General features: G+C 36.8%; 2 protein-coding genes across 3 annotated transcripts; both read left to right on the forward strand.

Annotated features, from left to right (window-relative positions):
• The first annotated feature begins 421 nt into the window (after positions 1 to 421).
• On the forward strand, positions 422 to 4588 carry LOC104890784 (putative pentatricopeptide repeat-containing protein At1g12700, mitochondrial). The gene has a single exon (XM_019248726.3). It carries the CDS (start codon positions 2440 to 2442, stop codon positions 4348 to 4350), a length of 1911 nt encoding a protein of 636 aa, XP_019104271.2. The 5' UTR covers positions 422 to 2439; the 3' UTR covers positions 4351 to 4588.
• Positions 4589 to 6537: 1949 nt separating this feature from the next.
• On the forward strand, positions 6538 to 10168 carry LOC104890783 (hypothetical protein). Of its 2 annotated transcripts, none has more exons than XM_010676373.4 (4): positions 6538 to 6696; positions 7221 to 7339; positions 7487 to 7701; positions 9653 to 10168. In XM_010676373.4, exons 2-4 carry the CDS (start codon positions 7250 to 7252, stop codon positions 9963 to 9965), a joined length of 618 nt encoding a protein of 205 aa, XP_010674675.1. In that variant the 5' UTR covers positions 6538 to 6696; positions 7221 to 7249; the 3' UTR covers positions 9966 to 10168. The 2 variants fall into 2 exon arrangements, with proteins under 2 accessions (XP_010674675.1, XP_048499266.1); XM_048643309.2 differs by having other exon boundaries at positions 6692 to 6764.
• Positions 10169 to 13538: the final 3370 nt, after the last annotated feature.

Below are 13538 nucleotides of genomic sequence, written 5' to 3' on the forward strand. Positions count from 1 at the left end.
AACTTTAATGTTTCGATAATTCTAAATATATAGTTAAATGAGTTATTCATTAAATAGTTGTTAAAGAGTCACCCTAATTAAAAAGTTATTAACGATTAAGAAATAATGACCTACGACGTTATAATAACCGTTATGACCTTAATAAGCGCTAACCAATATTTAGGCTTAAAAGCTAAATAACGAAACGTTCATTAATAAAATTATTCTTGAATAGATTAAGGAAGATAAAGGATATTACAAGCCTCCCCCGGCTATCAAGGTTATTAAGCAGGAATTCAGGTAACGTCTACTGCTAACACCCGCATTCCCCTTCGAAGTATGTTTTATGATCATGATTAATATTATGCTTTATATATGGATTGCGGGAAATGAAATGTTTTATGATTATGATTATGATGATAGATGCTATGAAATAGATGATGATGTTATGATATGAAATGAAAGAATATAATTATTCACGATGATGATGATATGCTTAAAAGAAATGAAACATGATAAATTCAAGTGAAAGACGGTTCTTGGCAAGTATTCTGTTATCCCGGGTCGTGCACGTACCTTCCGGCCGGTTAACCACCTTCCGTTTAGTGAGGGCTTTTGTCCTCGGGTGGCACCGCGCAAATCTGGGCAAATAACGCCACCTTCCGTTTAGTGAGGGCTTTTGTCCTCGGGTGGCTGCCTTCCGTTTATGATGTTATGATGTTTTGGGGAGACGTCCCTTCCGTTGTACTAGCCAAGTTACCAAAGTAAAATATATGATGATGAACATGATAAAGAAGATAATGTAACATGATATGATATGTTTGTGAAATGTTTTACTTATTCTATTCTCCCTGTTTTTAACTAAAATGATGTGAAATGAATTTACGATGTTAGAGTAGTATGTTACTGAGCCTCGGCTCACGACGTTTTGTTTTATGTTTTAGGTACCGATGGGATAACGGGATGGCGTAGCAGTGAGGATTTAATTAATATCTAGATTATCTAGACTCTCATGGTTTTAATTTAAGTTTATGTCAAAACTCTGATTAGTAACTAAGATTCTGTTAATCAAGACTAATGTTGGATCTATATTATGCTGCATGTTATAAAATGTTTAAGGTTATGATTTTATGTTGCCTTGTATTTTCCTTATGGAAAGTACGGCGGTAACGCACCGACTATCTAGGTTCCGCTACTAATAATCGATTTATTAACATAACCACGATGATTAGAGGTCGGGGCGTTACAGGAAGTATAAGAAATTTACAGCCAAAGGATTCTAATTACAAACAAAGTTAAATCATAAAACTTCTAGAAAATGAAGAAGAGATGAATGTTTAAATAAGATTACCGCCTAAACATCAAAAATGAAAACTTTATTTCAGAGAGAGAGAAAAGGAAAAACCTGAAGATTAGAGTAAAGAAATAAGAGAGAAAAAAATCGGTATATGAACAAATACAAAAGAGGTAAGAGTTGCTATCATCCACAGCCCAATAATGAAAATTCTAGTTTTTAATCCTATTAAACTTCTCCCGAAACAAACCTTTGAAATTTTGAAAGACCCAATTTCACGACTTCATTGATTACTATTGATTTTCCAACAATCCTTTTTTTTTCATTGTATTTTTCCCTCCTATTCCCACCAAAAAGAAATTCTCCCGGCCATCTTTTCGTATTTTTTCTCTTTCTATCTCAGTAAATTGTTGAGAAATATTTATAATTTTCTCTATCTTGAGTATCACAACACTACTTTTTAGGAGATAAAACACATTATTTTCTCTCTCTTTCTCAGTATTTTTGCCTCCCTATCTCATTAAATTGTTGAGAAATATTTATAATTTTCTCTCTCTTGAGTAACACAACACTACTTTTTAGGATATAAAGCACATTATTTTCTCTCTCAAGTTTGATAAATCTCTAAAAGTCAGATGTATCTAACACAAGTTTTCGTATAACAAATATTGTTTCTGTATATACAAAATAAAAAGTGTTTGTGTATGTAAAAGTATTATTCATGTTTCGTACAACAAATAAGGGAAAAAAATACAAATAATATTTTTACCGACACAAATAATATTTGTTACGTGAAAACTTGTATCTAACATATTTATATGATAGATTTATATCATCCCTCCACTTCAATACACTATCCCACTCTCTTTGCATTAAATTTTTTTTTTGAGGAGGTTGAGCCACGCACCATGTATTCTCTCTTTCCTCACTTTTATTTGTTAGGGGCCACACACATCATATATGTATTCGACAAAGTATAATTGCCATCTCCCGAGTCCAGACTCCACTCTCATTCTTCAATCTTCAGCAACTTTGAACTTTTGTCCCATCAAACAAAAACCGACCCAAACCCTCCTCGACCCAAATAGATAGTACCAAGTTTCGCTTCAATGAAGCTGTTGTAGATTCATCAGTTGTATTTTGCATTCTGTTTTGCACTTTCATGAATGCCACAGCTTTATCCTAAAGTATCTGCAGTTGCTGAAAAACAGATTTCATTTGTGGCGAAGACGACAATGATGCTGAGGCGTTCATTAATTGGTACTAGCTTTTTTCCTTCTTGTCTCTCTTCTTCTTCTTCTTTTCCCCTTTCCCCTTTCTTTTCTGCTTTTCATTTTCATTTTCATTTACGCAATTATTACTCCATTGCAACTCATGAACATCGTAAGTTGTTTCTCCAATCAATTAGAGAGCATTGCAAATTAGGGTTTTCCAATCTCGATTTTCCCCTTTCTCTCTTTCATCAAATGACTTCATTGCGCCCTCTTCCTTCTGTTATAGATTTCAATCAGCTCTTCACTGCCATTTCCAAATTGAAACGCCTTCAACCTCACTCTACCCTTATCTCTCTACTCAGAAACCTTGAATTGTCAGGTATTCGACCCGATAGGCATTCTATTGGTATTCTTGCCAACTGTTACTGCCATTTGGGCCATGTCGATTTCGGCCTCTCTCTTCTCGCCAAAAGCCTTAAGCTTGGTTACCCCTTTGAGGGTGATTGTGTTATCTTTACTACCTTAATCAATGGCTTTATCCACTGTGATAAGCTTCCTCAAGCTCTTCAATTGCTCCATCATATTGTTAAGCTAGGTTTCCAACCCAACATTGTTACCTATGGTGCTATTTTCAAAGGCCTTTGTCGGATTGGTGACAATGCTGCTGCCCTCCACTTGCTCAGGAAGATGCAATCTGGTCGTTGTAAACCTAACCTTGTTATATATAACACCATTATTGATAGTCTTTGTAAGGATAGGCTGTTGAGAGAGGCCCTCGACCTGTTCACCACCATGAAAAGTGAGGGCATTATACCTGACGTTGTCACTTATAACTCTTTGATTAGAGGTCTCTACAACTCCGGCTCCAAGGTCGAGGCTAAAGATATGCTAGCTCAGATGTTGGAGTGTGACATAGCGCCAGATGTTACCACCTTTAGCATGCTTGTTGACATGTTTAGAAAAGATGGTAATGTTGATGAAGCACAAGCTATTCTAGACTACATGATTGAGAGAGGTGAGATTCCAAATGTCATAACTTACAATGCTTTACTCGATGGTTATTGTTTGCGTGGTCAGATGGAGGATGCGGAAAAACTACTTGATCTCATGGCTCAAAATGGGTGTGAGCCTAATATTGTAAGTTTCAACACTATGATTAATGGATATTGCAAGGCTAGAACCATTGACAAGGCACTCAATTTATTCCAAGAAATACTTGAGAAAGGGATCACACCTGATGTTGTTACCTATAACACTCTTATTGATGGACTATGCAAAGTCAATAGACTCCCACTTGCACGTAAACTGTTCAAGGATATGCAAGGCCATGGAGTTACTCCCGATGTTGTCACATATTCTTCATTGCTTGATGGCTTATGCAAAAATGTGCTACTTGATGAGGCAGTAACGTTACTTGAAGAAATGGAGGATAATCGTGTTAAGCCTGATGTTGTCATCTACGCTATCCTAATGGATAGTTTGTGTGAGGCTGGGAAACTTGAAGATGCAGCAAAAATTTTCTCAGATCTTGTATTGAAAAGGCTGGAACCTGATGTTAAAATATACACAATTTTGATGGAAGGTTTCTGCAAGAAAGGCCTCATGGATGAAGCTAATCAACTGTTGAGGAAAATGGAGGATGATGGTTGCTCCCCTAATGAATTTACATATAATACAATCATTAGAGGATATATTCTCAAAAATGACTTATCAAATGCATTGTATCATTGTGATCTTATGGTTAGCAAGGGATTCAAAGGTGACGCTGACACTTTCTCATTAGTGACTGGCCTATTGTCGTCTAATAACTTGAGTGATTCATCTAAGGCTCTTCTTACGAAGTTCTTGAAATTACCCGAGTAAGATGATTGCAAATTGCAACTATTGCTGATACATTTTCGTTGTTTACTTCAAGTATTCAAGTAAGCATACTCTTTGAGGAGTTAGGCATCAAACATCAGTGTGATATTCTGTGTTGTGTACTTGGCTTTTATGTATGTGATTCCTAGTTGTATTATCTTTGAGCTGATTAAAGCTAGCTGGCATCTTGTGGAAAATGAGTCAATATCTATGGAAACCTGAGCTTCTAGTCTTGTGCATTGATCTTTATGTCAGATTAGCTCCCTTCCCTGTTCTAAACTTTTCTTCCACCCTCCCCCTTCCTTCCTGTGCATGTGTAATTTCATATTTCTTTTCTAAAAATGGCGACTAAAAATTTGTTGTTAATTGGGTTGCAAACCACAACTTGTTGGATGTAGCATATAATCACCATTTCGTAGCCAAACCTGACAACTCAGTTTCCATCGTAATACCCTCTTATGACTTTGAAGACACAAAAATTATAAAGAGGCATGTATATATCTTGAAGCAAGTGAACGAGATTCTCGCTGAACATTATTGTCTTGTTTTTTTGTTGGAGGAAATATTTGCCTTTTGGTGAGGGAATTAAAATAATCAAATGTTGGATCTATAAAAACATATTATATAATATCATAGTTACTAGATCATGTTTTTCAATAGAGGAACATATTTTATGTGTTTTTCACTATTTATAACAAGGCCTAAAGAAATGCAAAAAAAAAATTTAAAATTCGAGATTCTAGTTTGAATCGAAAACAACCTTTAGAATTGAATCGTAAAATCGAATCGTATGATCGTAAGATTCTACAAACATGTATAATCAAGATATTGCACTCAATCTTCATTGAATATGCTAAAATTAGAAGTTAAAAGACCTAAAAATTGAAAAAAAATAGTTGTTTACCCACCATATTGGCAATAACTAATAATATATATCTCTTATTTTCTTTCTTAGCATGATTTAAACTTGCGAGGTTTTCGCTAGTCAACGAAAATGTATAGAATCGTCTAGAATCGCAAATCGAATCGTCTACCATCTTTTGAATCGTAAAATCGTAAGATTTTAAGATTTGAATTGCGATTTTAATAACTTTGATAATCACTATCTTGAAATAGGTTTTGATTCAACCCTAAAATAGTAGGGAAAACCATAAGTTCACACATTTTATATAATATTGCATATATTGTGGGCTTTTGTATTTCAATAATACGTGTATATTATATTAGAAAGAAATTGGCCTATCTCGGATTAAATTGAAATTAATTTTTTTTAAAACAGTTGAACGTTTAGAAATTTGTATTGTCATGAAAGGATTATAAGTGCTAAGATTACAGACTTACAGTAGAATGTGGGGTTAGAGCAATAACTCGCATACCTACTAATACGGGAGAGGTGTAAACATTAAAAAGAAAAGAAGAGAATTTATGATTAAAATAATATAAGACTCCTCAACAAAAAAAAAATAGAAATCTTGTTAACGGACGCCCGGGGCACTAGATAAGAAATATATTGTTGTACTTAAGTACTCATATTTATACAAAATAATAGAATAATGTATAATTCCAACGCAAAGCATTTAATATTTTTCAAAAGGAAAGAGGAAAACATTAAATTCAAATGCAAAGCATTTAAATGCATTGCATTGGAATTATACATTATTATATTATTTTATATAAATATGAGTAATTAAATAGAACAACATATTTCTTATCTAGCGCCCCAGGGCGTCCGTTAGCTTTTGCCTATAAAGAAAAATATATTCAAGTGGGATCTTGTTAGATTTGTCTCGATACATACTATTAAATTATAATTTTTGCATATTTTTTTACGTATACACATTTAAAAATATTAATAATTAAAGAAGCGTGTTGGAGTGCATAAGAAAACAGACGTTTTATTTAAAATACTCCCCGTCTTTTATTAGTTTACCCCTTTTAACTTTTGACACTATTCACATACATGACTTTGACTATCTTTTGTAATTTGTATTTAAGGAAAAATATAGTCATGTGAGATCTTGTTGGATTCGTCTCAATGTGTATTATCCAAATATCAACTTTTTGTAATTTTTGCTTATCAAAAATTAGAGATAGTAAAGTTCAAATTAGTATCTCGACAAGAGAATGAGGGAGTAGAACGGAGAAAGTATTAGTTTAGGTTGATTTCATATCTTTGAAAAGCTGAAAACTAGTACGTAATAGATAGGATAGGACCCATCTGGCAGTAACGGATTGCCCGCTGACTACCGCTTTCTCTCTCTCTCTCCTCTTTTTCCGTGTTCCCTTCTCGCTAAATTTGATCCAGAAAGTCGCACTTTCTCTACTTCTAAGTTCTATCTTCAACTACAGGTAAAGTAGTTGCTGAATTACTTCAGTTTTACTAATTGCAAATTTATTGTTTGATTGCCAAATTTCATGTAAGATATTAATTTTCCCCATGTTTAATTCTTCTTTCCGTCTTTTGCTAGGATTGCTAATTACCGATTTTTTTGAATTCGACAATTTTGGTTTGAAATTCGCACTGATTGTAGAAAATCTGATATAGATATATCGTTTTTGGAAGGTTATGAGAAATTGTAGAGATTGTGATTGAATCTTAGGGTTTGATGGAAATTGGCTGATCACTTGCTACTGAATGTACTCATTTATGTTTAATGTTTTCAGCTTTGCCGCTATTTTCTTCGTGAATTTCCCACTCTAGGTCATCTCTATTATTGAAGTGAAGTTAATTTTGGTCTCTGAGTGTTGATTGTTTAATTTGATTGAGCTGATAAGTTTTCGAAACTCGATGACGGAGGTTTTAATGAAGTATTAATGTTATATGAACAAAGTAACAGACCAACGATTCTGCTTTTGAAAATGTCCTTTTTCAGGCTGAAGCAAGGTACTTTTGATTGCAAAGATGGAGTTAAGCATGAAACAGACTGCTCTCATGACTTCATTCTTTGGCATATGCTCCTTTTTATGCGGCGTTGTTGCTGAAAACAAGAAGGTATATCTGTTTTATAGTACTTCACTACTCATTGTTGTCTGGCTTTGATATGTTTCGGATCATATGTTATGTTCCCTCAATTGTACCTGCCTTAACTTTAAATTGCGGGCGTTTTATTTTTGTACTGAGAGTCTCTCGTTTATGAAGCCTGCAGCGGGAACACCAATACCTGGGAAGGGTATGGTGATCTGCAAATATCCATCTGATCCTACAGTGATTCTGGGATATATATCTTTTGCCGCTCTGATAATAACGACTGTTGTTGGATACATGTCAGTATTTTATCCCTACAACAAGAGGAGTATACCATCTGGCGCCCTGTTTCGTAGCAAAACCATGCTTGTCTTTTTCAACATTGCTTGGTAGGTTTTCTTCTCCCACTTCGTTGAATTATTTATACTGTTTTAATTTCTGTGCTTAAAAGGATCATGAGTTTTGGTGTTGTGCACTTTAAAATTCTTCTATATTCCCAACTTGTTGATGCAAGTAATGCGTTCCCTTGCACAGATTACTTATTGCAATGAAGATGCTGACTTGTTGATTGCTGTTTAACAGCTCTTGTACATGTTAGCAGCTAAATATTTGAACCATAGGAGAAGTATATTAGTCGCAGTCGGTAGTATTTAGGAACATGGAATTCATTTGGATAATGGAACTCAATTCTGGAATGTGAAATCTCATATTTTCAATTTAATATTGGATGTTTGGGACACACTAAACTTATATACTGAAAATTTCAAATAAACAAGAGCTTGTGAATTTAAAAGAGTAGGAGTTAGAATTAGGATTAGAGATAGAGACATAGAGTTACAGAAATAGGAATACCTATATAGCATCACGGCTCAAGGCAGCAGCATGGAGTTGGCGGATTGAGCACAATGACTTTTTATGAGGAAGGAGGATGAAAGAAGAGGGAGATGGGGATTCAGAAATATGGAACTGAAGCAGAAATTGAAATTCTGTCTAACTGGGAGCGAATCTGAAATGAGAACTACTTGAGCCTTTTTTCGATGGTCAGGACTTAAGCAAAATCGAAATCCTGTAGCATTCCGAACAAACGTATTCTGGTTAATTACAAAATTGAAATCGGTTTCTCATTCCCAACCACAGCATCCTATTACTGATGAATTTCTCTATTAGTATATCCACGAACTCTACTTATTGATTGCCAATTTGCCACTTCAGATCCTGATCAGGAATAGATCTTTTTTGTCAAGGGAATAAACAATATACTATGCCTTTTTGAGTTCCTTAGAAGCAAAAGATGTTTAATATCTATATTAAGACACAAAAGCTGAAGTTGACTTCACATATGTGATCAGCTGCATTTGAACTAATCTGACACAGAGAAGCCTCTTGAGCCTTGACTGATCATATCAACCAGAAGTTGAGAGGCTATCAGTTTGGTGTTCAACTTGAGCAACGAGCCTTTTTGTTTCACAAGCAGAGAGCCTTTGCCTTTGTGTGTGGGCGAGGACATCCTTTACCAAGAACGTATATTAGTGTTCCATCTTTACCAAAAAAAAAAAACATGTTACGAGCTCTTGGAAAGCCCCTTGCAATTTTGTTTTTATTTTATCAAATTCAATACCTGCACTTTTTTATTAGTTTGATTGAGGATAGAGCTAGATCGTCATTCTGTTTTAGCCTCACAAATTTGTCTTCTGGGTCGTTGTTTTGATTCCTATTCTGCAAGTGTTTTAAGGCTAAGGTGTTCACTTAATCTTGTTCCTCTAAAATCTAAATATACAATAATTCCTCACCTATTCATGTACACTACTAGATCATAGTTATAGTGATTAGATCACTTTCCCCTTCTTTGAGCTTCATCATATAGCTGGCAGTTTTTCAACACTCCAACACGTATGGACACTTCAACAATTCATTTTGAGTCAAAAATCACGAAATTTTGTCAAAAAAATAAAAGCCAAGTTAGACACTCGGGACGCATATATGTGTCCAACACGAGTACTTGAGTCGAGTAACATAGCAGAAAACCACCTCAACTGGAATCTGCATTATAGAATTCAGGTTAACACCTGATGGAAAGCCACCTCACAAGTCACAATATTTAAACAAGAGATTCTCGTGTCTCTCTCTTGTTGCATTCGAAATGTTTTGTTGAGCTTGCCTTTAGCACTATAGAAGTATGCTAACTGGAGTTTTAGTTAGTGAGTACTGTTTTCCCCTGCATGGATTACCAAGAGTAATGACAACTTAATCCTAAATAAAGTTATTAGTTGACAGCAAATATATGCTATTTATTTATTGGCGTATAAGACATAACATTGGTTTATTTTGGTTTATAAATAGGGCAACCGCTGGTTTAGCTGCTGCATTGCTCCTATGGCCAACAATCACTGAGCAGTTCCATCTAAGTCGTACCGTACATCAGAACCCAGACTATGCCTGCCCCACAGCTAAGACCGGGGTCCTCGGAGGTGGTGCTTTCTTGTCCCTCGACTCATGCCTCTTTTGGTTGATTTGCCTCATGCTGGCTAACAATGCGCGAAGTGATTACTTTGAGGAGGTTGAAGAATCCCAAAAAGGGGAACGAACCCAAGTTATTAATGTTGACTACAATCCTCTTGGTTCAGAGGCCATGAAGCATGCTAGCGTTGCATAATAAAAATGTCTTTGAAGCTGAATTATCTTGGGTTTAAAATAATTTAGCTGAATTCTAAATTCTAAGACCATTAAATAAAATGATGTTGCAATATGATAAACACATTAATGGATTTCAAATGTATATAGGTTCGCATGATATATCTCCCTCTTCCACAGTATTTGAATTCTTCTTTAAGTTTCTGAAAAATTTGTTGATTGTTATCTGATGCGCATACTTTCATATTGTTGAGTATTAGATTACGCAAACTAACTAATTACTTGTAATTACCACTAATCAACAATCAAATGAAAAGTAATGAAACTTAGAATAAATGAGAAAGCAATGAAAAACACACCGAGTAACGTGGGAAAACCCGAGCACCGGGAGAAAACCCACTAAGTAAGCACCTTTGATCAATAAAGAAATGGATAAACAATACAAGCATTATGGAAGATTTAATGCTATTGTCTCTCTCCTATTTCACTAAATCCTAGGTTGATCTCTCTTTAGGTGGATGAGTGCCTAAAACATAAAAGAGGGGTTTATATACTTTTACAGGGTCAATAAAAATCAAGGGCCGAGATTAAAGCAGAAATTCGTAAAAAATCACGTCAGATCTGGGTTGCCCGGGCAGACGAAGTGGGCCCGAAGAATCGTCCGCCAGAGCCCGAGAGCCGCTCGCCCGGGCGAAGAGCCCCTGTCACATTTTTCCCAAAGGGACAGAACAACATCTGCCCGCCCGAGCTAGGCACAGCCCACCCGAGCCTATGCTGGCGCGATCGAGCAGCTGGGTTTGAGAGGATTCCTTGCTTTCGCTTTTAGGCCGTGCTGTTGGGCCGTGGCTTCGAAGCAACAAGATGAGCATTGTTTGCTCAATCTCCACAAGAGCCCAACAATCTCCCACTTGGAGATGTGGGCAAACAAGGTTTCAAAACTACCAGTATTAAACTCCCATGAAACACCATATACAAACCCAAAAAAGAAATCATCATCCAAACTCATTATCACCAAAGATCCTTACTCCCCTCCATCTAGAAATGGAACCACCTTAGTGAGCATGTCCGCTGGATTCTTTGAACCGGCTATCTTCCTCGAAACCAAGACACCATCATCCACCAAACTTCTAGTGAAGTGGTAGTGTCTCTTTATGTGCTTGGTTCGGTAGTGAAACATAGGATTTTTAGCCAATTGAACCGCACTTTGACTATCATTATGCAACACACATTGTTGTTGTTTCATGTCCATTTCATCAAGGAAAATTTTCAACCATTCCATCTCCTTTCCCGCCTCCGACATAGCCACATACTCGGACTTCGTAGTAAACAGAGAGATACACTTTTGGAGCTTGGACATCTAACTAATGGTCGTATCAATAATAGTGAAAACATACCCCGAAGTGCTCTTGCTTGAATAAACACATCCTCCAAAATCGGCATCAACAAACCCTTCCAAGATAACCCCTTTTCTCCCAAAGCAAAGAGACATAGAAGACGTACCTTGTAGGTACCTCATGAGCCATTTCACGGCTTCTCAATGTTGCTCACCAGGATTTTCCATGAACCTACTCACAACTCCCACCGCATGAGAGATGTCGGGACTTGTGCACACCATAGCATACATTATGCTACCAACGACCGAAGCATAAGAAACAATGGTCATTTGCTCCTTTCTTCATCCGTTTTGGGAGAATCCTCCTTTGATAACTTGAGTTCAATAGAAAGTGGAGAACTTCGAGGCTTTGCATCAACCATGTTGAACTTCTTTAGCACCTTCTTGACATACTCCTCTTGAGATAACCTCAACAAACCCGCCGATTTATCTCTCAAGATTCTCATGCCAAGTATTTGCTTCGCCCCACCCAAGTCCTTCATCTCAAATTTCTTTGACAAATTCTCTTTCAACTTGTTCACAAGATCCATACTAGAACCCGCAATAAGCATATCATCAACATAGATAATATAAGCAAATAGATACAATCATTTACGTACCTTTGAAAGTAGCAACAACGGTCTCCATCCGATCTCACAAAATTGTTTTCTAGCATGAACATGTCAAACTTCTTGTACCATTGTCTTGGAGCTTGCTTCAACCCATATAAGCTCCTCATGAGCTTGCACACCAAGTTCTCTTTACCCGAAACTTGAAACCCTTCCGGTTGCTTCATGTAGAGATCCTCTTCTAAATCCCCATGTAAAGACGCGGTTTTCACATCCATTTGCTCAAGAAAAAGGTTTTCGGAAGCCATTATTGCCAACAAGATTCTAATAGTGGTGAGCTTCACAATCGGGGCGAAAATCTCTTGATAGTCAACCCCTTCTTTTTGTGAAAACCCTTTCACCACAAGCCTTGCCTTGAAGCGGATTATGCCATCCAGTTCATCCTTCTTACGAAAGATCCACTTGTTCAATAGTGCTCTCTTTCCCTTGGGTAGTTCACAGAACAACCAAGGCTTGTTCTTCACCAATGAGTCCATCTCATCTTTCATGGCTTGCTCCCACTTAGATGCTTCACTAGACTTCATTGCTTCACCATAGTATTTCGGTTCACCCGCATCGGTTAACAAGAAATAATGCAAATATGCAATGAGAGAGAGTATCGATTCGGTGGCTTGATAGACCTTGAAGATCTCCTCATTTGAGGAGTGAAGCTAGCTTGTGGAGTGTTTGGTTCACTATGAACCTCATCATCCATGTCATCAAGAGGATCATCCTCCAAATCAATAAATTCATCAACGTTGGGAGCTTGAACATCTTGTTAAGGAGCTTGAACATCATCAACCTCAACTATTTCTCGCTCCTCTCCAATCCACCTTCTCTCAATTGAATCTCCACCAAGGTTATCCTTATACAAGGATTTCTCATCAAAGGTCACATCACAATGCCTTATCACCACACGTTTCTTAAGATCCCAAATACAATACCCATATTTTTCACAGCCATATCCTAAGAAATAGCAATTGATGGTCTTTAGGTCAAGATTATCACGCTTTTCGGATTGAACATAGACAACACAACCAAAAGTTCTCAAGTGTGAAAGACATACCTCTTTATCACTCCAAACTTCTTCCGGAATCTTGAACTCCAAGGGAACACTAGGTCACCGATTGATCAAGTATGTTGCGGTGCTCACAGCATCGGCCCAAAAGTACTTGGGAAGACCTACATGGATTCTCATGCTCCTTGCCCTCTCAAGTAGTGTTCTATTCATTCTCTCCGCTATCCCGTTTTGGCGAGGTTTCCCCGGAATTGTCCTCACCAAAACAATGCCATGCTCTTGACAAAGCTTCTTGTAAGCTTCCAACTCATACTCACCTCCATTATCGGACTTGATACTCTTTATCTTCTTTCCGGATTGATTTTCAACTTCCGCCTTCCAAACCTTGAAGGTTTCATACACCTCGGACTTGTGCTTCATGAAGCAAGTCCATACTTTCCGGCTAAAGTCATCCATGAAGGTCACAAAATACCGTGAGCCACCAAGGGCATTGATGGGGGAATGTCCCCATACATATGTGTGCACTAGCTCTAGCTTCTCATCTTTCAAAGACTTCTTGGTTTTTGTGAAGGACACTTTCTTTTGCTTCACAGAGAC

This window comes from Beta vulgaris, chromosome 4 (genome assembly GCF_026745355.1).
Source record: "Beta vulgaris subsp. vulgaris cultivar EL10 chromosome 4, EL10.2, whole genome shotgun sequence".
Taxonomy (NCBI): domain Eukaryota; kingdom Viridiplantae; phylum Streptophyta; class Magnoliopsida; order Caryophyllales; family Amaranthaceae; genus Beta; species Beta vulgaris.

Coding starts and splice junctions, on each gene's coding strand:
- LOC104890784 (XM_019248726.3), top strand. CDS start 2,440: ATGCCACAGCTTTATCCTAAAGTATCTGCAGTTGCTGAAAAACAGATT.
- LOC104890783 (XM_010676373.4), top strand. CDS start 7,250: ATGGAGTTAAGCATGAAACAGACTGCTCTCATGACTTCATTCTTTGGC. Junction 7,340..7,486: donor TTGTTGCTGAAAACAAGAAG/GTATATCTGTTT, acceptor TCGTTTATGAAG/CCTGCAGCGGGAACACCAAT. Junction 7,702..9,652: donor GTCTTTTTCAACATTGCTTG/GTAGGTTTTCTT, acceptor GTTTATAAATAG/GGCAACCGCTGGTTTAGCTG.